The 22,476-nt window shown below is 49.0% G+C and overlaps 1 protein-coding gene across 1 annotated transcript in view; it reads left to right on the top strand.

Moving 5' to 3' along the window:
• Positions 1-22,476, top strand: part of RBM17 (RNA binding motif protein 17) — a 44,930-nt gene that overhangs the window by 6,000 nt on the left and 16,454 nt on the right. Inside the window, 3 exon segments of the mRNA XM_029615901.1 lie at positions 9,278-9,375; positions 17,577-17,633; positions 18,715-18,853. Of these exon segments, the coding sequence (XP_029471761.1) occupies positions 9,278-9,375; positions 17,577-17,633; positions 18,715-18,853 (294 nt within the window).

Raw genomic sequence — 22,476 nt, 5'->3', positions numbered from 1 at the left:
AGGAATTTAGGAAATCCCAGTAGAGAGGTTGCAGTAAATGTTAAAGTGGACCAGGTGTCTCTTAAGTAAAGAGCAGATAAAGCAGAAAGGGGCAGATTTTAATATCTACGCCCTATTTTATAACATGTGCGCGCAGCTAGAGAGGTGAAGTTCCTAGATGAAATAAATGACTGCTTCATAGAGCAACAGGTACAAGAACCAACAAGAGAGGAAACTATTTTAGACCTGGTCTTTAGAGGAGCATGGGATTTGGTGGAAGAGGTAACAGTGGTGGAGCCACTTGGCAATCTTGGAATGGAGGTGGTTAGAGCAGTGGGCAACGAACCAGGAGAGCAGGGTTCAAGACCCCCTGTTACTCCTCCTAACCTGGGCAAGTCACTTTACCCTCTGTTGCCTCAGGTACAAACTTGGGTCATTTATGAAAGTGCTACATGGCGTTTTCGCATGCGAAAGCACCATAATGTTCGGTGCAATGCAAATGAGAAAAAGGGGAGGCTACTGGGGTGGGAATTTTGGCCAAGTGGGCTGGGCTCACAGTTTTGCGAAGCCGTTTGCACAGCTTTAACGCAAATTTTAACTACACCTTTTTCATTTGCGTAAAGCCGTGCGATAGGGCTTTATCGCGGTTGTGATGTTTTTCACACATGCTGTTTTGAGCTCCTGGAGAGCCAGCCAAGCTATCAGGGCCCTCCTGGGGGGGGGGGGAAAGGAGAGAGCCTAGCCATGATGCCCTCAAGCTAGACTGGTATTTATATCTCTATAGGAGGCCCACCTAGTAACTGGAGGTGTGGTTTAGGTATTAGTGTAGGGGGTTAGGGGCCACTTTCACATTCAAAGTGAGACATACAAACAGATCAGTGCGCTCTTGTGAAGATTTGATGACCTTCGGAGTGAGGAAACTCACCCAAGGATGAGATTTGTGCAATGTTCTCTCATCCTAGGTAACATCAAGCTAGGTTGAGAGAACATTGCACAAATCTCATCTTTGAGTGAGTTTCCTCACTCCGAAGGTCATCAAATCTTCACAAGAGAGCACTGTTCTGTTCGTACGTCTCGCTTTGAATGTCAAAGTGGCCCCTAACCCCTACACGAACACCTAAACCTCATCTCGAGTGACTAGGTGGGCCTCCCATAGAGATATAAATATCAATCTAGCTTGAGGGCATTATGGCTAGTCTCTCTCCCTCTCCCTCCAGCTAGGCTGGTTCTCCAGGAGCTTAAACATGGTCCCCCAGTGGTTGTATGTAGGAAATACATCAATTCTGGCACTTATCACAAAGTGTGAAAAAGTTAGCGCAAATTGCGATAAACTGCCTATTACCATAAAACACACCCCTTTTCCTATCGCATGCGATATTTAGTGCATTTTGATAAACCCAGGCCTTACATTGTAAGCCCTCTGGGGACAGGATCTCGGGGGAGATTCTGCCTTTCTCTCCATCGGGGAGGGGAGACTGATCATGCGACTGTGCCACAGGGGGACCTGTTTAACCCCCATGAGCCAGACCTGGATGCAGCAGATCCAGATATCGCTGCCATCCCTGATTCAGCGGATGACCCCGATCCGAATGAGATCCCAGCTCCAGAGGGGGACAACCCACACATAGTGCATTTATTCAAACATGAGGAGTTGTGCTCCTTAATTCCTCAAGTCGTGGAGGAGATGGGGGTGAAGGTCTCTCAGAAAGACTCAGCGAGGGGGTCAGTTCGGTTCTTGATAGTCTTTGGGGGCTGACGACCGTCTTTCCTTTGCCCAAAAGATTCGGAAGTTGGTGACCCGGGGGTGGGACTTCCTGGATGCGGTTCTGAAAGTGGGAAGAGCATTGGCCAAACTTTATCCCTTGATGGAGGAGACCCTAGATCTTCTGAAGATTCCAAAGGTGGATGCCGCAGTTTCAGCGGTCACCAAGAAAACAACCATTCCCATGGTGGGGGCCACAACATTGAAGGATGTGCAGGACTGCAAGTTAGAGATTCAGTTAAAGCAGATGTTTAAGGTCTCTGCGCTGAGCCTGCGTGCTGCAGTTTGTGCTAGCTTGATGCAGAGAGCCTGTCTGTGCTGGGTACAGAAGTCCCCTGGCGCAGGACCTCCTGGAAGCGGCGATTCCTTGCAGGCGGGCATTGCCTATGTGGCTGACGTGCTCTATGACTTGGTGCGAACATCAGCACATACCATGGTTTCATCCGTGCCAGCCCTCAGGCTCTTTGGCTCTTCTATTGGTCGGTGGATTTATCCTCCAAAGCTCAACTGTGTATCTTCCCCTTTAAGGGGAAGCTTCTATTCGGGGAGTATCTGGACCAGCTTGTGAAACGTTGGGGGAGTTTAAGAGTCATAGACTGCTGGAAGATAGGAAGCCTAGCAAAAAGGTTTTCTTGCCTCGGGCTTGTTTCCAGGATGCTCACCGTTTTCAAGCCAACAGGGCTGCTGCTACCTCTTTGGTGAAACAGGGCTTGGGGCGACAGTCCTTTCGTGAATCCCGCTGGCCAGTCAGATGGTGCAGGTCAGGGCACCGGAGGTGGGAAGGTGAACCAGAGAAGCCAGTGCTCCCCACTTCTCCATAGAAGCTGTAGGAGGCAGATTGGCCAGCTTTTATGAGGAGTGGGAAAAGATTACCTTGGAACCGTTGGGTCTTAGAGGTAATAAAGGTAGGCTATGCACTAGAGTTTTCCTGCCCCATCAGAGAGGCATTTGTGGAGTCCCACGTCTCCTCTCACAGCAAACAGGAGGCGGCTTGGGTACCCTATGATGATTGCTTGCCTTAGAGGCTATATTTCCCATTCTGGTTAGCAAGAGCAGGGGCAGGGAAGGTACTACCGTGTACTTAGTGGTTCCCAGAAGGAAGGTACCTTTCAACCCATCCTCGATGTGTAGAAGGTAAATCAGTTCTTTCGGGTCCCATGCTGCCGAATGGAAACTCTGCACACGGTAGTGGCTGCGGTTCGCAAAGGAGAGTTCTTGGCCTCTCTGGACCTCATGGAGGCATATTTGCACATTCCTATTCGGACAGGACCATCAAACGTGTCTTCGTTTCATGGTAATGGGTCAACATTTTTAGCTCTGAGCCCTTCCTTTGGTCTGACAACGGAGGCACGCACTTTCACCAAGGTGACTGGTGGTACTTGCGGCAGCGCTTCGCAAGGAAGACTTTCTGGTTCATCCTTACCTGGCTGATTCGAGCAAAGTCAAAGGAGGAGTGCAAGTGGTTCCTGCATAGGGTCATGGGCATCTTGCGTGCACTGGGTTGGTTGGGTCATCAGTCTCTAGAAGAATCACCTGGAGCCTACCCAGTCCTTATTGTACCTGGGAGCCCTTTTCGACATGTAGAAGGGCAAAGTATTCCTGGCGGCGGACGGGATTGTTAAGTTGCAGTTCCAGGTGAAGCGCTTGTGCCGACTGATGATCCCGACAGTTTTGGGATTATCTGCAAGTTTGGGGATCCATGGCGTCCACGTTAGAGTTGGTGCCCTGGGCCTTTGCTCACATGCGGCCCCTGCAGCGCGCACTGTTGTCCAGGTGAAATCCTTTGTCTGAACTGTACCATCTCCCCTTGCCCCTACCTCAAGGGTCCAAATCCAGTCTCTCCTGGTGGCTGTCTCGTCCGAATTTGGAAAAGGGGGTGGACCTGGAGTCTCCGGTCTGGATGGTGGTTTCCACAGATGCCAGCCTCTCAGGGAGGGAGGCGGTGTGCTTGGGCCAGTCCCGTTCAAGGACTCTGGTTAGCGGAAGAGAGGCTTGGTCCAATCAACCAGCTTGAACGTGGGTGATCCATTGAGCTCTTCAGGCCGTCCTCTCCCCTAGTCCGGGGCCGAGTGTTTGTGTATTTTCGGACAATGCCACAATGGTGGTGTACATCAATCGGCATGGGCAGAACGAGGTAGTCCTGCCGTGGCACTGGAAGCATGCAGGCTCTTTGCTTGGGTGGAACCCCCACCTCGAAGATCTAGCAGTGTCGCATGTCGCGGGGTGACAACGTGCAGGCGGATTTTCTCAGCAGCAGCAGCTGGATCCCGGAGAATGGGCGTTGTCTCCCGAGCCATGGAATCAACATCTGCACCAAGTGTGGAGTCCCCCAACCGGATCTGATGGGCGACGAGTTGTCGGTGCGAAGACGGAGAGATTCTTCAGCCACAGAAAAGAAGTCTGCTCGGTGGGCCTGGATGCTCTGGTGTGTCCATGGCCAATGAGCTTCCTCCTGTACGTCTTTCCTCGATGGGCCCCTCATAGGAAGGGTCCTTTGCATAGAGTCGAATCGGTTCGGTGGTGCCAGAAGTGGCTGCGGCGCCCATGGTTCACAGACCTGGTTCGACTCACGGTAGACGGTTCTCTGCATCTGGCCCTCTTCCAGGATTGCTGGTCATGTCTCGTGGCCTGGCTTTTGAGAGGTGGAGATTGCATCTGAGTGGATACTATGAGCAGTTATTTCCACTCTCCTGCAAGCTAAAAGACCATCTACGTCTATGGCATATGTTAGGGTCTGGAGGGTGTTTGAAAACTGGTGTCAACTGCATGCATTAGACCCCCTCCCCCCCCGACGGCAGAGGTTTCACATGTCTTGGAGTTCCTGCAGCGGGGGCTGTCTTCAGGGTTGGCGTATAACTCACAGGTGCAAGTCGCTGCCTAGGGGGCATTCAAGGGGCAAGCATCATGGTCGTGTGCTTGCTGCTCATCCCAATGTATCCCGGTTTTTGAAAGGGGTTTAAACATCTGCGCCCTTCTCCCTCCCAGTGTGCAAGATTTGTCCGAATTGGAACCTGATCCTGGTTCAAGTAATTTGCGGGGCTCCGTTTGAGCCTTTGAAGAGAGCGACCATTAAGGACTTAATGCTGAAGACAGTTTTTTCTAGTAGCCATTTGTTCAGGCCAGGCGGATTTCAGAGTTGCAGCCCTGTCTTGTAGGGATCTGTTTTTGCAGATTTACAATGATAGTTTTGTTGTGAACTGTTCCTTCCTTTGTGCCTAAGGTAGTGTCGTCTTTTCACGTTAATCAGACGGTGGATTTGCTGGGGTTTCCAATCTGGTCGAAGACTCCCCTAAGGATAGGGAGTTGCATCTTTGGATGTGCGTAGGACTCTCTTGCGCTATTTGGAAGTCACTGATCCCTTTCGTTGTGATTATCTATTTGTGGTATATGGCAGAGTAAGAAAAGGAGATAAGGCCTCTAAGGGTACCATCTCTCATTGGCTTAGGGAGGTGATTACTTCAGCATATATTTGCAAGGGTCGACCAATTCCTGTGGGTTTGTGCGTTCACTTCCACAACGGCGCAAGCTACGTCCAGGGCTGAATGTCATCTTTTCTCGCCACAGGAGATTTGTAGGGCCGCAGTGTGGTCCTCGCTTCATACTTTCACCCGGCTTTATCGTCTGCATATGAGAGCGCAGGATGAGTCGTCCTTTGGTGAGCGTGTCCGTGCGGGCCTTTTGGATTCCCTCCCAGTGAGGGGGCTTGGGTACATACCACTGATCTGGACTGATCTGGGTATGTTCAGGAAAGGATAATTGGTTCTTACCTACTAATTTTCGTTCCTGTAATACCACCGATCCGTCCAGAGGCCCGCCCAGTTTGACTCAGCCTGAAATTCCTGTCAACTCTTGGGACACTGAGAAGAAGAAGAAATTTTGCCGGATTTCTTTCAAGCAGGATCCATGGTGTCCTGCATCTTTTATCTTTACTTTGTTGTTTATAGTTGTGGTTGCACACGTTTACAGTTCTTTATTGGGGGTTTCCAACCCTTAGGCCTGGTATCATACTTATTCTGGCTTGGGTACAGGTCAATACTGAGGGACTGCAGGTGGCTCTCTCTGAAAGAGAGCACGTAAGAAATTCCTCAAGGAAGCATTCGAACCTTCAAGGAAGCATTCGAACCTCATCACTGATGAGGTTTTGAGTACTTTGCTAGCAGCCAATCTGTTTTTGTTGGACTGTTTTTTTGGGTTTTTTTTTTTTTGTTTCTGTGTGTTAATGTTTGTTTTAATGCTTAATTTCTGTATTAGCTTAATGTATGTGACCCTATACCCCGCCCTCGACTTTGGAGGACATGGGCAGCCAATATTTTAAATAGATTGAGATCTGGTCCTGAAATCTGTCAGTGTATCTTCTGTGTTAGTATGACAGGAGGGCCGCATATTAAATTCCTGGCTGGTTCCTTTCCCCTGCCCGTGCTTCCAGATTGCTGGTATTTCTTCAGTGTTTACGCGGTACTTGTGGTCTGCAGCTGAAGGCGGACCTCGCATAAGAAAAATCTCCCAAAAGTTCAGCAGCACATGTAAGACACACAGAGCCTTCTACTAAAAGAAGTCTTCCTGCCTGCGTCTATGGGAAAAGTATTTCTTGATTAGGGCCTGATGAGTTTAGCTCTTATTAGTTGTGACCTTTCGCTGATCCTTACGAGCAGGTGCTTGTCTAATCTGTTGTTGTTTTAATGGCCCCCGTTACAGAGCACCTGTAGGCAGCTGGCAAGACCCCAGGGAGTCCTGAGCAGATCAGAGGTTGGGGGTGTCTGACACACCCCATGCTTTTTCTCATGTCAGGAGCCATGCAGTAGGCCGCTGTGCCCTATGCGTACCCCTCTTTCTGTGGCAGTTTCTGCTCCACGTGGCGTACGTGACTGCCAGCTGCCTTCTTGCCTGATGTACAATGGTAACTTAGTCATGTAGTACGAGTCTGCTGCGCCGCCGGCATCTCCTCTCAGACAGCGTGGCATGATTCACTAGTCCTGCCAGCTGCCTGGCATCAGCTCCCTTCTCTGGCAGGCTACTTCACATTGCTGATGTTTAGTTCTGGCATCTCTCTCTTAACAAAATTAATTTGTCCTTGTTGTATGATTAGCTAAATCCTTGTCCAGTTGTAATGAGGGAAAACGTGAGAGGTTTTCTTTAAGGATTTAAATCTGCGCACTTTACCGGCTGGCTCGAAAATACGAGAGAACTGTGTGCGAGGCGCTTACAGAGGTTGTGCTAAGACGTGTTTCAATAGAGCATAGCTCTGCCTGAGAAGATTTCCTGTTTAATCCTTTCAAATCTTTTTTTCGGCCGTGTGATGCGAGATGTTTAACCTTTATTCTGGGGGTCTCCCTCTCTCTCTCTGGCTGTTGCCTTCTTTGGCCATCATGGCAGGCTGTTGAACCGAGTTTGTACTTGAGGTGTAGAAATGATTGGAATATATTTGCACAGTGAGTGGTCCATCCACTCTGCCCAGCGAGTTGCCTAGGGTAATAGCTGCTGCTCTGGGAGGGTTACCCCTATGCCTTATGCCCATCCTTTAGTTGTTGGGCATCTTCGTGTGTTAATCCCACACCCTTTTGAAGTCCATTACTGTTCTTGTCTTCACCGCCTCTTCCAGGAGGGCATTCCATGCATTCATCACCCCTTCCATGAAGAAATATTTCCTGATGTTGGTCCTGAATCTCCCTCCTTGGAGCTTCGTATTATATCCCCTAGTTCTACAGCTTTCTTTCCATTGTAAAATGTTAGATTTTTTTTGTGGATCATTAATATCCTTCAGGTATTTAAGTCTATCTTATCTACACTGTCCCTTCTCATGTTTAAGGTATACATATTTAGGGTCCTTCAGTCTCGTCTCATAAGTCCAGTACAAGACCCCTCATCATTTTGGTCAGCTTTCTGTGGACCACCTCCATCCTGTCTCTCTCCTTTTTTAGATACGGGCTCCAGAATTGAACACAGAACTCCAGGTGAGACCTCACCAAGGATCTGTGTAAGGACATCACCACCTCTGGTTATGCCCCTCTCTATGCAGCCCGGCATCCCTCTAGCCTTAGCCGCCACCTTGTCACATTGCTTCTCCTCCTTCAGATCATCAGACGCTGATCCGGGCACATCACTCTTTCATCCCCCGTCACATACAGCTCCTTTGGATTTCCGCATCCCAGATGCATGCAGGACTCTGCACTTCCTGGCATCGAATCCCAGCTGCCAAACCTTCAACCACTCCTCCAGCTTTCTTAGATAACTTTTCATTCTCTCTCTTCCTTCAGGGATATCAATCTGTTGCAGATCTTAGTGCCCTCCACAAAAGGACAACATTTTCCTTCCAACCCTTCAGCAATGGTGCTGACAAGGATCCTTGAGGCACTCCACTTACCACTCTTCTTCCCTCAGAGTGGCTTCTCTGTACCACCGCTTGTTGTCTGTCAGTCAGCCAGTTTGTAATTCATTGTGTTCATGAGCTTCCTATGTGGAACAGTGTTAAAAGCTTTGCTGAAATCCCCATAAATTATATCAAGTGCTTTGACCTTTATCTAATTCTCTAGTTACCCAATCGGAGGTCAAATGAAGGTCATTTTGACATGACCTTCCTTTGGTAAAACCCTGTTGCCTTGGATCCTGCAGCCCCCCCCACCCCTACAGAAGGGTCCCATTTCTCTGGTGTCTCTGGGTGTTTAACGTCGGGGGTTGTTTTCATCAGCGTCTTGCATTGAGTAATATATTCCACAGTAATAGAGGAGCATGTATATGGTTTGTATGCTGAAAGATCCTGTGCTGCTGGCTGATCAAACCCGTAGAAATGGGCAGAGCGGGATTTAAGAGACATTGGGTTTCCTCGCTTATTTCCAGCCATAATGCAGACTCTGCTGTTTTGTCTGTTACCTTTACGTATGGAAACCACCAATGCCTGTAAAGGCTGGAAGACCCCTTGGCCACACTGTCTCTCCCCTCATCCTCTTACTTTACAACTCTCCTAGTTTTGAAAGCAAAGGCCACCCTTCGCAGGGGACCTGGATTTGCTTGTGTGTTGGGCTACATTATCCCTAGCTCATTCCCTGCTGACCTGATGCAAAGCTCGCACAAATGTATTATGTTAGTTTAGTGATAAAAAAAAAAAAATGGTCTGGCCTATAACTTGTTTGACCTTTTTATAGTTTGTAGGAGGGAAACAACCCACAGAGAAAATTGTGCGAGAAAGGAGGTTTTTTTCCTCACCAATTCCTAACTTGAACGCTTCTGGGCAAAAGCCTTGCAGTAGTTTTTTAGTGGCTCAGTGAACTTTTCGTTTATTCCCTCCTTCCTGAAGTTGAGGAAATTGAAATCCTCGGCCCAGAGATGCGCAGTTTTTAAAACTTTGCAAACTGCCTTGCAGGGGTCATGTACTACTTTAGCCCAAAATGTAAATCTAACCCTGAACGTAGTGCTCCTCCATAGAGTGTGTCCTGCGTGGGAAACTGCCGAGTCCTGACACCGAGTTTGTTTAGGGTGATTTTTATTTTTGTATAAGCATCCGTAAACAGGTGCTAAGCCGCCCTTGCTTTGGTTTATCAGGAGACGGAAGGACAGGCATGAAGCCAGCGGCTTTTCCAGGCGCCCAGACACCGAGTCCGATGAGGAGGAAGATTACGAGAGGGAGAGGAGGAAAAGAAGTAAGAGCTTTCACATCTTTGTCCTTGGCTGAATCCGGACTGTTCTCCCTCCCCCAGACCCGGTGCCTGTGCCGCTAGCAGATTGTCTCCCAGACGGGAGCTTAACGTGTGCCTTGGGGGTATGGGTTTAAGGAGAGCCTGGATTTAGGTGAATTAATCACCTGCAGTGAAAGCCAAGCAATGTCTGGACTCGCCTTTTATTATTCGTAAGTCCCCTGGTGCTTGTTTGTATCAGAACAGCTTTTAAAATGGCAGCCTTGATGTGTGCAGTGAACTGTCTGCGTAGGCCACATGTGGTAAGTGGGCTGCATACTATTGTAGCAGATCACAGTAAGGTAATAAATGTGGACCTGTGCAGGGGTGCGTGAAGGTGAATGCCTTGAAATCTTTCCTAAATAAATAAGAAGGGACTGAGTTTTGTTAACTTTGACCGTAAAAGGGTTTTAATACATGGGCTACCTCTTTAACCAGATCCAACCTTTCCTGTTCATACCCCAGATCAGTCCAGACAGGTGGGTTTTGCCTCCCTGCCAGCAGATGGAGACAGAAGAAAAGCTTTACTGACACTGCTCCGTAAACCAGTGAACTCCCTGCCGTCCCTCGGTGTTTCTCTGTCGCCGGTAGGTGGCAGAGGTGTAAACCTGCAGATGGGAGAATTTAAAAAGAAGAAACGGGAAATTAGCAGGACTTTACTCCCAGGGGTTGTGAGGTACCTGGCGGGGCCGTCACCCTCCGGTTGAGTTGGGCAAGCAGAGGATTGGTGGCCCTTGAGAGCCTCGTCGGTGGATTGGTGGTGGGACTTTGAAAGCTGGCGCTCCAGCTCCCATGGGACCCCTTCCTCCCCGGCAGTGGCTTTGAAGATTCAGCTCAGGAGAGAATTCCTTTTGTTATTGGGTATAAAGTTTGTTTAAAAAAAAAAAAAAAAAAAGACTGATGGAGAGGCAAGAGCCAGCGATGCTGAGAGCGGGGCGGACAGGGAGACCACCGCCCGAGGTTTGAGCAGAGCCGGGTAAGTCCAGGGTCGAGATTGTTGGTGCATTAAATCCGGTTGTGCCACCTCCCTTTAGTGTGTAACTGGCTGGCAGGTGGTGCTGGGCTGGTCGAGGTTGCTGAGGATATCGTGTTTCCTGGTGATAGGAGAACATCCAGGTGAAAGAGAAATCGGCAGAGACAAAAATCTTTGCTGCAGTGTTAACATCTTGGAAAGAGAAGTTGGGAGGAGGGGGTCTGTGAATTGGGCAGCGATGACCTGTGCACTGCTCAGTTCTATAGATAGTGAACGGATCTCCCTGTTTGCATACAGTCAGTGGTGTCTAAGTCTGCAATGGCTACCGTGAATTATATAGTGCCAGGGGTCAGCCAGAGCAGTCTGGCCCTGCTGACAGCAGTGACATGGTTCCATGGCCAGAGTTTTCTGGGCACTTGCCCCTTATGTTGGAAACTAGCAGTCCCAGGGCCAGTAACACACCCTTATTGTAGTCCCATGCTTGGAAGGTTCCCTGGCTTTTTCCTGAACACCAGTTCCAAAGGTTGTAGGAGAGCTGTTAGGACTCAGATAATACAGTAAATGCACCTTCACGCATCTTGGAAAGAGAATGCTTAACGCCAGGATCCCAGCAGTCAGCCGGACACTGGATCAGCCAGTGCGGCTATGTTTTCTATATTATACTTTTCAATCCTAGTGAGCTCAAACCAAGTTCTAGTATCATCATTTGCTAGTTTTCCTTCACCCCGCATACTGTAAATCTGCAGCTCGTCAAATGTTCAGACTGCCACCTGGAGTTATGTATTCTTAAATATAAACCTAACAGTAAACAGCAACCTGTCTAGCTGGACACATTCTCAGAATTTGACTAATTTATCTAATAATCTGACCAGAAGGGCAGAAACCATCTGTTCCTGTTTGTACCCTGGCTAAGTCCAGACGAGTGGGTTTATGCATCCCTACCAGCAGATGGAGGCAGAGAACAAAACATTGAGGCACTGCTACATAACCGAGAGCGCCACCTGCAGTCCCTCAGTATTTCTCTGTCTCCAGCAGATGGTAGAGGTGCACTCCTGAAGTCTGGAGTTTTCAAGAAATTTTAAAAATGAAGAACTGTGAAAATTTCGGCTCCCCGAGATGTTAGGATCCTTCGTGGGCCATCCCTTGGGTAGAGCAGGGGATTGGTGATCGCTGGGGAGCACTGCCTTATCTTCAGGGGCGGTGATAGCTGGTGGTTCCAGTTCCCTCATCCTCTCTGGGTCCATGTCGCCTACCTGGGCTCAGCCATCTTCACCAGAAGCAGGGAAGTATTTTCAGTGTCCCTTTAAGTAAAAAAAAAGTTGAGAAGGAAAGGGACGGTGCAGCTTAGGCTGTGCTCCAGCGGCTGGCTTCAGGTTTCACTGCTGGGAGGCAGGTCGAGGTGAGTGGAGCCGAATGTGTGTGTCGGGGCCAGTGGGCTTGGTTCAGCACCCGGACAGCGCCACCTGCAGTGCTTGCGGGCAGGGTTTATTTTTAGGCCCCTTTTGTTGGCATGCCGTGCAAGAGTTTGCCTCAAATCGGCCGCGCTTTGTGGAGAATGCGCCTCCGGAGGTGTGGGGACCTCAGCGGGCACCCTGGGGGACAGCAGGAACCCAAATTTGGTGGGGTAGGTTTTGAAGTGGGTGGGTCTGAAGAATGGGCAGCCATTTTGTGCGCACATGCTGGGAGCCAGGCTGCTGTTTTAGGGCCTCAGGACTCCCCTCCCATACTTTTTTCCTGCAGAACAAGACCCTGCTGACGGCAGGGCGGGGGAGTAGCCGCAAGGGAATGCGGATCTGGACCCTCCTTCAGGTCGGAAACTTTTTCCCCGCATTTCTCCTTTTGATGCATAAGGCCTATTTGGCCAGGAAGGGAGATGGGACCAAGAGGCCTTTGCCCTAGGAAGTCTCAGGCAGCAAGGAAACATAAGCAGACAGAGTCCGGAGGTTTCCTGAGGCTCTTGGGTCTTAAGAGGGCCGTGGTAGTGGTGGAAGACCCGTCTGAGACAGTTGATCTGGATCGGGTACAGAGAGGTTCGCTGGATCCAGGTAGGGACCCTGTTGGTATGGCACGGGATCCATTGCTGGATCCGGGTCAGGATCCTAGCACTCCTGTAGGGGATCTATGCAGGATCCGGACGAGATTCTGGCTGAGGATGGGGATGATCCTCGGGTGGTCTGTTTGTTCCGCAGGGAATAGTTGGACCCATTGATCCTCCAGGTTCTGGAAGAACTGGGGATTAAGTCACTCAGGAGGAGTCACAGTGAGAGGGTGAACCCAGTCCTGGAGGGATTGCAGGGGCCCCCTAAGGCTTTCCTGTTACCTAAGATGATGATGAAGTTCTTGGATTGGGAGTGGGAATCTCCTGAAGCAGGCTTGAAGGTAGCCAGAGCTATGGCCAAATTATATCCCTTGCCGGAACAGACCCTGGAGTCGTGGAAGGTTTCCCCGGTTACCAAGAAGACTACCATTCCGGTGGCAGGTGCAGCGGTGTTAAAGGATATTCAGAATCGAAAACTGGAAATCCTCCTTAAAAGGTTGTTTGAAGTTTTGGCTCTGAGCCTGCATGCAGCGGTTTGCGGCAGTCTGATGCAGAGAGCCTGTTTGTGCTGGGTTCAGAAGGATCACTGTAAGAAGTCGGGATCAACTGTAGAGGTGGTGCAAGCGGCCCACTTGGAAGCAGAAGCAGCCTATGTGGCAGATGCCCTGTACGACATGATTCGGGCTTCCACCAAAAGCATGGTCTCAGCAGTGGCTGCAAGGAGAGACTCCTTTGGTTATGAAATTGGTTGGTGGATGTGTGGTCTAAGGCCCAGCTGTCTAACCTCCCTTTAAGGGGAAGCTGCTGTTTGGAGAGGATCTTGAGCAGCTCATGAAGCAATTGTGGGAGTCTAAGGGTAACAAGTTGCTCGAGTACAAGAAGAACCCCAAGATGTTTTTTTTCCTCCACATTCTCGATTTTGAGAGGCAAGGAGGTTTCGCGCTGGCAGGAGTTGGGCGCCGGCTGCCCCAAAACAGAGTTTTGGCCGGCAGCAGTCCTTTTGAGCCCAACACAGGCCCCCCGAGGGACAGTGGGTTTCCAAGGTGGAGGCGGGAACAAGATCAGGCAATGAAGGCATGCGGGTCCACTCCTCTCCAGAGGCCATTGGAGGGAGACTGACCCTGTTTTATGAGGAGTGGACCAAGATCACATCGGACTAGTGGGCCCTGCAGATGGTGAAAGAAGGCTATGTTTTAGAATTTTCTCAGCCACTCAGGGATGCCTTTGTAATTTCCTGCTGTAGGAGTCGCTGCAATATGTGCAACTTCTGCAAGCTATTGTTCCAGTGTCTCTGGAAAGGGACAGGGTCGTTATTCTGTGAACTTCGTGGTGCCCAAAAAGGAAGGCACTATCGGCCCATTCTCGATCTGCAGAAGGTCAATGAGGCCCTCTGCGTGCCACGCTTTCAGATGGAGACGCGCACAGTGATAGCGGTGGTTTGCAAAGGGGAGTTTCCAGCATCGTCGGACCTGTCAGAAGCCTACCTCCACATCCCCATTCGGTTGACCACCAGAAGTTTTTGAGGTTCATGGTACTGGGGAACACTTCCAGTTTCAAACTCTTCCTTTGGTTGGCGATGGCGCTGCGCACTTTCTCAAAGGTGATGGTGGTAGTGGTGACGACTCTCAGGAAGGAAGATATCCTGGTGCACCCGTATCTGGACAGTTGGCTGATACGGGCAAAGTCAGAGGTGAAGTGTGTGCGCTCGGTCCAGCGAGTACTGCAGCATCTGGAGTCGCTGGGCTGGGTGACTAACCTTGCGAAGAGTCATCTGGAGCCAACCCAATCCCTAGAATATCTGGGAGCTCGCTTCGATACCTGGCTGGGGAAGGTGTTTGACTATGGAAAGAGTCCTCAAGTTGCAGAATCAGGTCCTTCAGTTACTGGACTTGTCGGTGCCCGGGATCTGTGATTACCTGCAAGTGTTGGGTTCCATGGTATCTACTCTGGAGTTAGTGCCGTGGGCCTTTGCTCACATGCGTCCTCTGCAGGGGTCTCTGTTATCCCATTGGGATCTGCTTCGGAAGAATTTCAGCTTCCTTTACTGTTGCCGGAGGATGCCAGGTCCAGTCTTTCGTGGTAGCTGTCTCAGCACAGTCTGGAGAAAGGGATGGATCGACTGGGTGTTAGTGACCGTGGATGCCAGCCTCTTGGGCTGGGGGATGATTTGCCAGGGGAAATCAGTCTAAGGTCAGTGGCTGCGAGAAGAGGCAACTTGGTTTATCATTCAGCTGGAAACCAGAGTGGTGCGCAAGGCCTTGTTAGCGTTTCTTCCGCTCATTCGGGACAAGTTAGTGCGAGTGTTCTCTGAGAATGCGACGACAGTGGTGTACATTAATTGGCAGGGCAGCATGAAGAGTCATCTGTTAGCACTGGAGGCGCAAGAATTGTTTGAATGGGCAGAGAAACATCTGTGGTGGATAGCTGCTTCTCATGTGGCCAGAGTGTGCAGGCGGACTTCCTCAGCAGGCAGCGAGTGGGAGTTGTCGACAGAGGCCTTCACCTTGCTGCAGACAAGGTGGGGCAAACCAGTGGTGGACCTCATGGCGACTCCAGTGAATGCCAAAGCGGATCACTTTTTCAGTCGCAAAAGGGAGGTTGGATCAGAGGGCATCAACACTCTCGCTCAACCATGGCTGGCACTCCTGTTGCTGTACGTGTTTCCCCTGTGACCTCTTGTAAGTTAGGTGCTGGGGCGCAACGAACTACATCCAGGCAGGATGATTCTGGTAGCACCCGAATGGCCACGGCGGCTGTGGTTTGTGGATTTTTTACATCTGGCAGTAAACTGTTCCATTTGCTTGTCTCACCTCTCGGGGTTGCTGCGACAGGGTCCCATGTTTTCAGACTGGGAGGATCGCTTTTGAGAGGCGGCAACTTCGTTTGAAGGGCTATTCTAAACCAGTGATTGCAATTTTGCTGCAGGCAAGAAGACCTTCCACTTTGATGGCTTATGTCAGAGTATGGAGAGTCTTTGAATCTTGGTGTTGGCAGAACAGGGTGCAGTCTTTAAAGGTCCTGGCCTTCTTGCAGAGCGGTTTAGCGAAGGGTTTGGCCTTCAGGTCCACTAGCAGCCTTGGGTTCCCTTTGTGGCAGGATGCAGGGTAGGCCATTAGTGTTGCATCCGGATGTTTCGTTTTCTGAAAGGAGCAAAACATCTGTGTCCTCTGGTATGGAAGATCTTTCCAGATTGGAATCTGAATTTGGTTCTTCGTGTGCTGTGTGGTCCTCCCTTCGAACCAATGCGGAAAGTGTCGTTGAAGGATTTAACCCTGAAGACTGTTTTCCTTGTGGCTGTCTACTCGGTTTGGCGAAAATCAGCTACAAGCGTTATCGCACAGGGATCCCTTCCTCTGCTTTTCAGGGGATGGAGTTTCCTTACATATGATTCCTTCTTTTTTACCGAAGGTGGTATCCTCCTTTCACCTCAATCAGGTTGTCAAGCTTCTGGCCTTTCTGAACTTGATGGCCGATTCTCCGATGGCTAGGGAACTTCAATTTTTGGATGTGCGTTGATTTCTTTTGCAATATCTCAAGGTGACCAATGCCTTTCGGAGATCAGATCATCTGTTTATCCTGTTCAGTGGAGCAAAGAAGGAAAATAAGGCTTCCAAGGGCACTGTTGCTCGTTGGTTAAAAAAGATGATAATGTTGGCTTACATCTCTAAGAGCTCATCACTTCAGGAAGGGTTGAGAGCACATTCCACCAGGGCGCAGGCAACCTTGTGGGTGGAGTGTCAGCTGCTCTCTCCAAAGGAGATCTGTCGTGCGGCGACATGGTCTTCTCTTCACACTTTTTACCAAACATTACTGCTTGGATGTGCGAGCCCCAGAGGAGGCTATGTTTGGGGAAAGTGTTTTGCGTGCAGGTCTTTCGGGTTCCCACCCAGAATAAAGGGGCTTGGGTACATCTCGTCTGGGCTGCTCCGTGGTACGAACAGGAAAGGAAAATTGGTTCTTACCTGCTAATTTTCATTCCTGAAGTACCACGGATTAGTCCAGAGACCTGCCCCCATCTGTCGAAAGACTTCCTGCCTTCTGGATATGGCTTCAGAATATTAAGCAGTGTACATAGTTTGGTATAGTTTTTTTGGTTAAATCAAGGAGGGGCTAGTTAAGTCTCTGTTCACCCAACGTTTATTGGGGTTTGTTAAGGTAGACAACTTGGCTTGGGTAAAGGTCAATATTGAGGGACTGCAGGTGGCACTCTCAAAGTTTTGTCATCTGCTGGTGGGGATGCATAAACCCACTCGTCTGGACTGATCCGTGGTACTTCAGGAACGAAAATTAGCAGGTAAGAACCAAATTTTCTGTTTGTCTTTCTAAGTAGAAACTGTGGGATTATTTCATTCACTGCTGTATACAGGATGGCTTTGTCCTAGTTTCTGTTTTGGTGATGTGATTATCATTGCTGTCCTAGGCAGGTTACAGGCTGGGGGTGTCAGTGTGCAGTGTGCTCAGCTCTCCTTCTCACATGCTACTGGAGGAAGATTTTTGAGTTTCCTCTGGGAGAACAACAGATTAAACGATTGGATGGATCAGTCCATTAGTCCTGACCTGTGAAATGGGTTCTCAGGTCTGATTGACAAGAACGTGTTTGGACAGTTAAATGCATGTGGCTTTGAGTGTATCTAATATGAAAATCAGTGCAAGTCTACACCTTGGGCAGCTCAGATTCCTTGACCCGGGTGCATGTGGGTGAGCAGAACAAACACGGGTTTGTCACCTGGGTTCTGGGATAGCTTATAGGTTATCCCACGTTGGCATCAGAGGTGGAGTTCTGTAACCTGACTCATAAAGATGCTACCTAAATCCAAATTATTTAAATTTGAAACAAACACTATGGCAATTGCTTGCTCTTGACATTTGATTTCCTTGGAGCTGTCTGAGTCTTTACATTATGGGCCAGTTTTTGTTCCTGCCAGCTGTGAACAGCAAAGCCTACGTTTAATAAAGTAGGACCTGACCACGACTTCCTGCTTTTCTTGGAATATGTTGGTGGATGAGCTCCTACACTTTGGGACCTGTAAATATTGCGAGATGCAGGGAAACCTGTAATGAAAGAACATGTCTTCAGTCGTAGAGCAGCTCCTGAATCATGCACCTGCCTATGGTCCAAGCCTGTTTCCCTCCTCTGATTAATCTCTTCTCTTTTAGGTATGGGAGGAGCCGCCATCGCACCACCTACTTCTCTCATGGAGAAGGACAAAGAGTGTAAGTATCCCACCGTTATCTGCCTCTAACATGACATTTGGTTTCAAGTAGGGTGAGGCTGTAATGCATATGTTCTACCACTAGGTGGCAGATCTTGACTTTGTTTTGCACATAATATAAACCTCTTGCATTTCATACAATTCCAACGTCATTACATTTTTTTAAATTTTCCTTTGTTTTTGTTCTAGAAAACTGGTGAAGTTACATTAAACCATTTTTAAAAGCTGAAATTAGAAATAAAAGCAGAGTAGAGGAATTTATTGATTTGAGAAAATTAAAGCAGTGTAACTCGTCTTTTCATGACATAATAAAGCTTTCCACACAAAAAATACCCTTTATAGATGTAGTCCAGTCTGCAGATAACCAGCAATAACCATTATTTGATTGTCTGGTCTCAGATCTCTGGCTCATTTTGTTATGAGCACATCGTGGTCCTGGCTGGGCAGAGGGTAGGAATACGTCAGAACAGAGAAATGGAAAATTCTTTTAAGCACGCCAAAGCCCCCTGCTGTATACGAGTTTATTTGTAAGTGCAAGCTATTCCTGCTTCTCTGTTCTCATGAAGATGCATGAGAAGGGTCATATAAACACTGCAGCACATGGCAGGCTGGGCTGAATGCACAGAGAAGTACAAATAAGGCCCACAACATGCACAGAGTTTAAAAAAAAATTCCACAGCAATGTGTTTTCCCTTAGAGAAGTGTAACCCTAGCAATAGCATCAAACCCAATCCAGTGAATAAAGCGAACACACCAGGGGGAATGTTCAGGAAGCAGGCGAGCAGCAAAGTTATCCGGATTACTTTCGCCCCTTATTCAGCAGAGCTTGCCTGATAAAGCTGTCAGGATGGTTTTGCCACTCGCCGACTTACTGAATATTTGGGCGGGTGGGGACATTTTGGGAGCCTCTCTGTCCATCAGCTGGGAGGAGGAGAGTCTCTCACCTCCTTCCATGATGTGAATTCAGTTCTGATCCAGGAATCAAGGAGCCAGTCCTGGCTCAAGTGAAGTGAATACTTAAGTGTTGAGTGCACAGCAGCCTTGCATGTTAACATTTGTCGGCATGTTCTGTCTGCTCTCAGCTGTTCCTGCTCCTTATGAAGACGAGCCGAGGTCGCGATCTTCAGGCTCTAAAGCCGCCGTCCCGCCCCCGATCTACGATGAGCCAGAGAGACCGCGATCTCCAACAGGCCCCAGCAATTCCTTCCTTGCTAATATGGGGTAAGCATTGGTCATTCTGAGTTCCCTGTACGTACCCAGATCAGTCCAGACCACCTGGATTTTGCCTCCCTGCCAGCAGATGGCGACAGAGTGAGTTTTACTGCTACTTAACCCCGTGTGCCACCTGCAGTCCCCTCAGTATTTCTCTGTATCCAGCAGATGGTAGATGGTGCAAAACCTGAAGTCTGGGCAATTCCTTTTAGATTTTGAGCCTTCCTCCGGGGGGGGGGGGGTGTTTGGATGCAGGTGGGTCCTTCCCTGCATGGATGAGGTGGATAGGCTGGGGGTTGGTGACCTTTTAGTACCCTCGCTCCTTGATCCCTCCCCTTCACGAGGCTGCTTAGACGGCTGCAGGCTCTGGGTAATTTTTTTTTCTCCTGAGTTACCCTATTTTTGGTTCCTCGGTTTTTGAGCTCTATTCTTTCAGCCTTGGGGGAGTTGTCAATAGTTTTTAAAAAATAAAAAAAAGAGAAGAGAGTCTGAGGCGGCAGCACAGCTCTCCTGTGTGGGCGACTTCCTCCTCTTTCTCGGGTGGCTGAGCTGTTTCACTGGGGTGTTTTTCCTTCTCTGAGGTAGGTTCCCCGACTACGGTGATGGGGGCTGCGGGTCGGCATGCCATGCGTGCGGCTCGGCGCATTCGCGCTCAGTTGGCTCAGCTTGTGCTCCGGCTGTTCAGCGGGCGGGAAGGGCTCATCTGACGGTCGGGTGTGCGCAAAAAAGAAATGGAGGGCTCCCGCTTGTGTTCCGACATCGCTGCCGGGTTCGCGCGGGGGCGAAGATCCTTTCCCGCTCAGCACGGGAACAGTGGCCATTTTGGATTAACTTTTGGCCGTTCCTGTGTCGGGGGGGGGGGAGGGGGATGGCTCCCCCTCATTTGTCTCTGGCATGTTGAGGCTCTGAGGGGGAAGAGGTTCATTTGCTGCCTATCCCGGGTGCCTCTTTGGCTGGGGCTGGGATTGTTAAGCCTTTTTCAGCTGATTTTGTATTGCTGCTGCATGAGGCTTATCTGGCCAAGCAACAGGGCAGCCTGGATTCTCAGTCCCAGTCGTCGGAGGGACGTGCTGTGGGGCCCGGGCAGGAAGCGCATTTCCTCTGGTCAGGAATTATTGGGTCCTCCTCCCTGTTCAGGCCCAGTGGGGGACGACTCGGAGGATTCTCAAGGCGGCGTCGCGCGCCGGGCGTCGCGCGCACGAAGGAGCGCGAACTAAGGGGCTTGCCCCTTAGTGGGCCCCTTCGTGCGTCCCCGTAAAAAGACCAACAGCCCTGTGCTTTAGAGCTAGCCTCTCAGCTTTTCGGCTCCAACAGACCGCAGAAAAGTAAACCCTATTTCAATTTGAACGGACGTTTCAAATAACACACATCCTCACTCGTCCAACTCTCCAGCAACTGTATTCAGCACGCATTCAACACCATCCAGCACCCATCCAACTGCATCCAGGACTCACTCAACACCATCCAACATCCATCCAGCTGCATCCAGGACTCACTCAACACCATCCAGCACCCACCCAGCTGCATCCAGGACTCACTCAACACCATCCAGCACCCACCCAGCTGCATCCAGGACTCACTCAACACCATCCAGCATCCATCCAGCTGCATCCAGGACTCACATCAACCTACCATCCAGGAGTCAACATATACAAGTTATCCTACTCCTCATCAGGCCTGCTCATTATCTACTATACCTACAATGATCAACAGGCCACACACTTACAAATCTCTCATTCCCATCATGATCTCCCCCACCACGCAGTTCTTAGGACTAACATTATTCACCTTCATCCTCTTCAACGCTCAATCGATCACCAACAAAACGTTGATCCTTAACGACCTTCTTCAAGATAACAACCCAGACTTCTGTGCCATAACTGAAACATGGCTCAAAACATCAGACATCGCCCTCTTAAACCAACTACCTTCACAAACATATGACCTCTTCTCCATTCCAAGGCAAAAAAAAAGAGGAGGGGGTATTTTCCTTGCAGCAAAAAAAACACTGAGATTTACACATCATACCATCAATTCTTCAACTAAACTTGAAATAGGCCTCTTTAAATCTGAATTTCTTCAAATTCTATTAGTCTACGCACCCCCAAGCTTTCTTGAAACTGATCCCTCTCCTATACTGGAAATAATAGCAGCTCACCTAAACCTAGACTCACCAGCCATTATCCTGGGAGACTTCAATCTTCATGTGGATAAGTCTCCTCTCTCTCCCAACTGCGAAGCCTTTCTCACGGCCATGACAGCCTTGGGATTCAAGCAACAAATTAACAAACCCACGCACAAAGCTGGTCATACGCTGGACCTCTTTTTTGTTAATTCCGGCATTTCACTCACAGAACACCCGGAGTGCATCAAAGTCCCATGGTCAGACCATTCATTAATCTCCACATCATTCTCACTGTTTAAACCGAGCTACAATCTGCTCCCCCCTCAACCATTTCTTTACAGGAGAACATGCCCTTCGGAACACCTAGCCAAGCACCTAGCTCCAGACCTCTCACTCATTGACCTCTCCACTCCTAACTCAGCTGTTCAATCATGGGCTAAAATAACAGAATCAGTAGCCAACACATTATGTCCCCTAACAACAAAAAATCCCAAACACAATGCGCCTAAGAATCAACCATGGTTTAATGAGGAATTAAGAAAACTCAAAACCACTTTAAGACAGAAGGAAAAAAAATGGAGAAAAGCCCCCTCACCGGCAGCACTTCAGGATTACAAACGCTCCCTACACCTCTACAAAAACAGCACACTAAAAACCAAAAGAGACTATTACGCCTGCAAGATCCACCACCTCATATTTGATTCAAAAGCTTTGTTCAACTACGTGTCCAGTCTCACAAAAACCATCACTCCAGATATCCCAGATGACCAAGCACAGACTAAAGCAGATGAACTGGCTCTTTACTTCAATAAAAAAATCGCCGACCTCCTTATGAAGCTGACACCAAACCCTAATGCACCCTACAATACCTCATTTCTCTACCATAACAAAGACTTCGCTTTCAACTCATTCGAACCCATCTCCACCGTGGACATACAAACAATCCTGAAGAAAATGAAACCTTCATCACACCCTTTTGACCAACTACCCACCAAAATACTCTTACTAATCCCGGATACGATTTCCAAAACTCTAGCGGACATCATTAATTGCTCCCTTGAACAGGGAATCTACCCAGATGACCTTAAAACGGCTTCAATAAAACCTCTACTCAAAAAACCAAACCTTAACACAAATGATCCCGGCAATTTCCGCCCCATCTCCAACCTCCCCTTCATATCAAAAATTATGGAAAAAATAGTAAATGCACAATTATCTAATTATCTTGAGGACCACCAAATTTTATCTCCTAACCAATTTGGATTCCGTAGAGCAGCAAGCACAGAAACGCTTCTACTCTCTCTCACAGACTTCCTCCTAGCCGGCATCGACAAAGGACACGCATTCCTTCTAATTTTACTTGACTTTTCAGCGGCATTCGACACGGTCAACCATCACATCCTTATAAACCTACTGGCAAACATTGGAGTTTCAGGCAGTGTTCAGACCTGGTTTAAAACCTTTCTGAAGAACAGAGGATACAAGGTAAAAATCCACAACAAAGAAT

The sequence above is a fragment of the Rhinatrema bivittatum genome, chromosome 9, assembly GCF_901001135.1.
Source record: "Rhinatrema bivittatum chromosome 9, aRhiBiv1.1, whole genome shotgun sequence".
Classification (NCBI taxonomy): domain Eukaryota; kingdom Metazoa; phylum Chordata; class Amphibia; order Gymnophiona; family Rhinatrematidae; genus Rhinatrema; species Rhinatrema bivittatum.
Note: the sequence above shows the minus strand (reverse complement) of the source record. Positions and strands in the feature narration are given on the sequence as shown.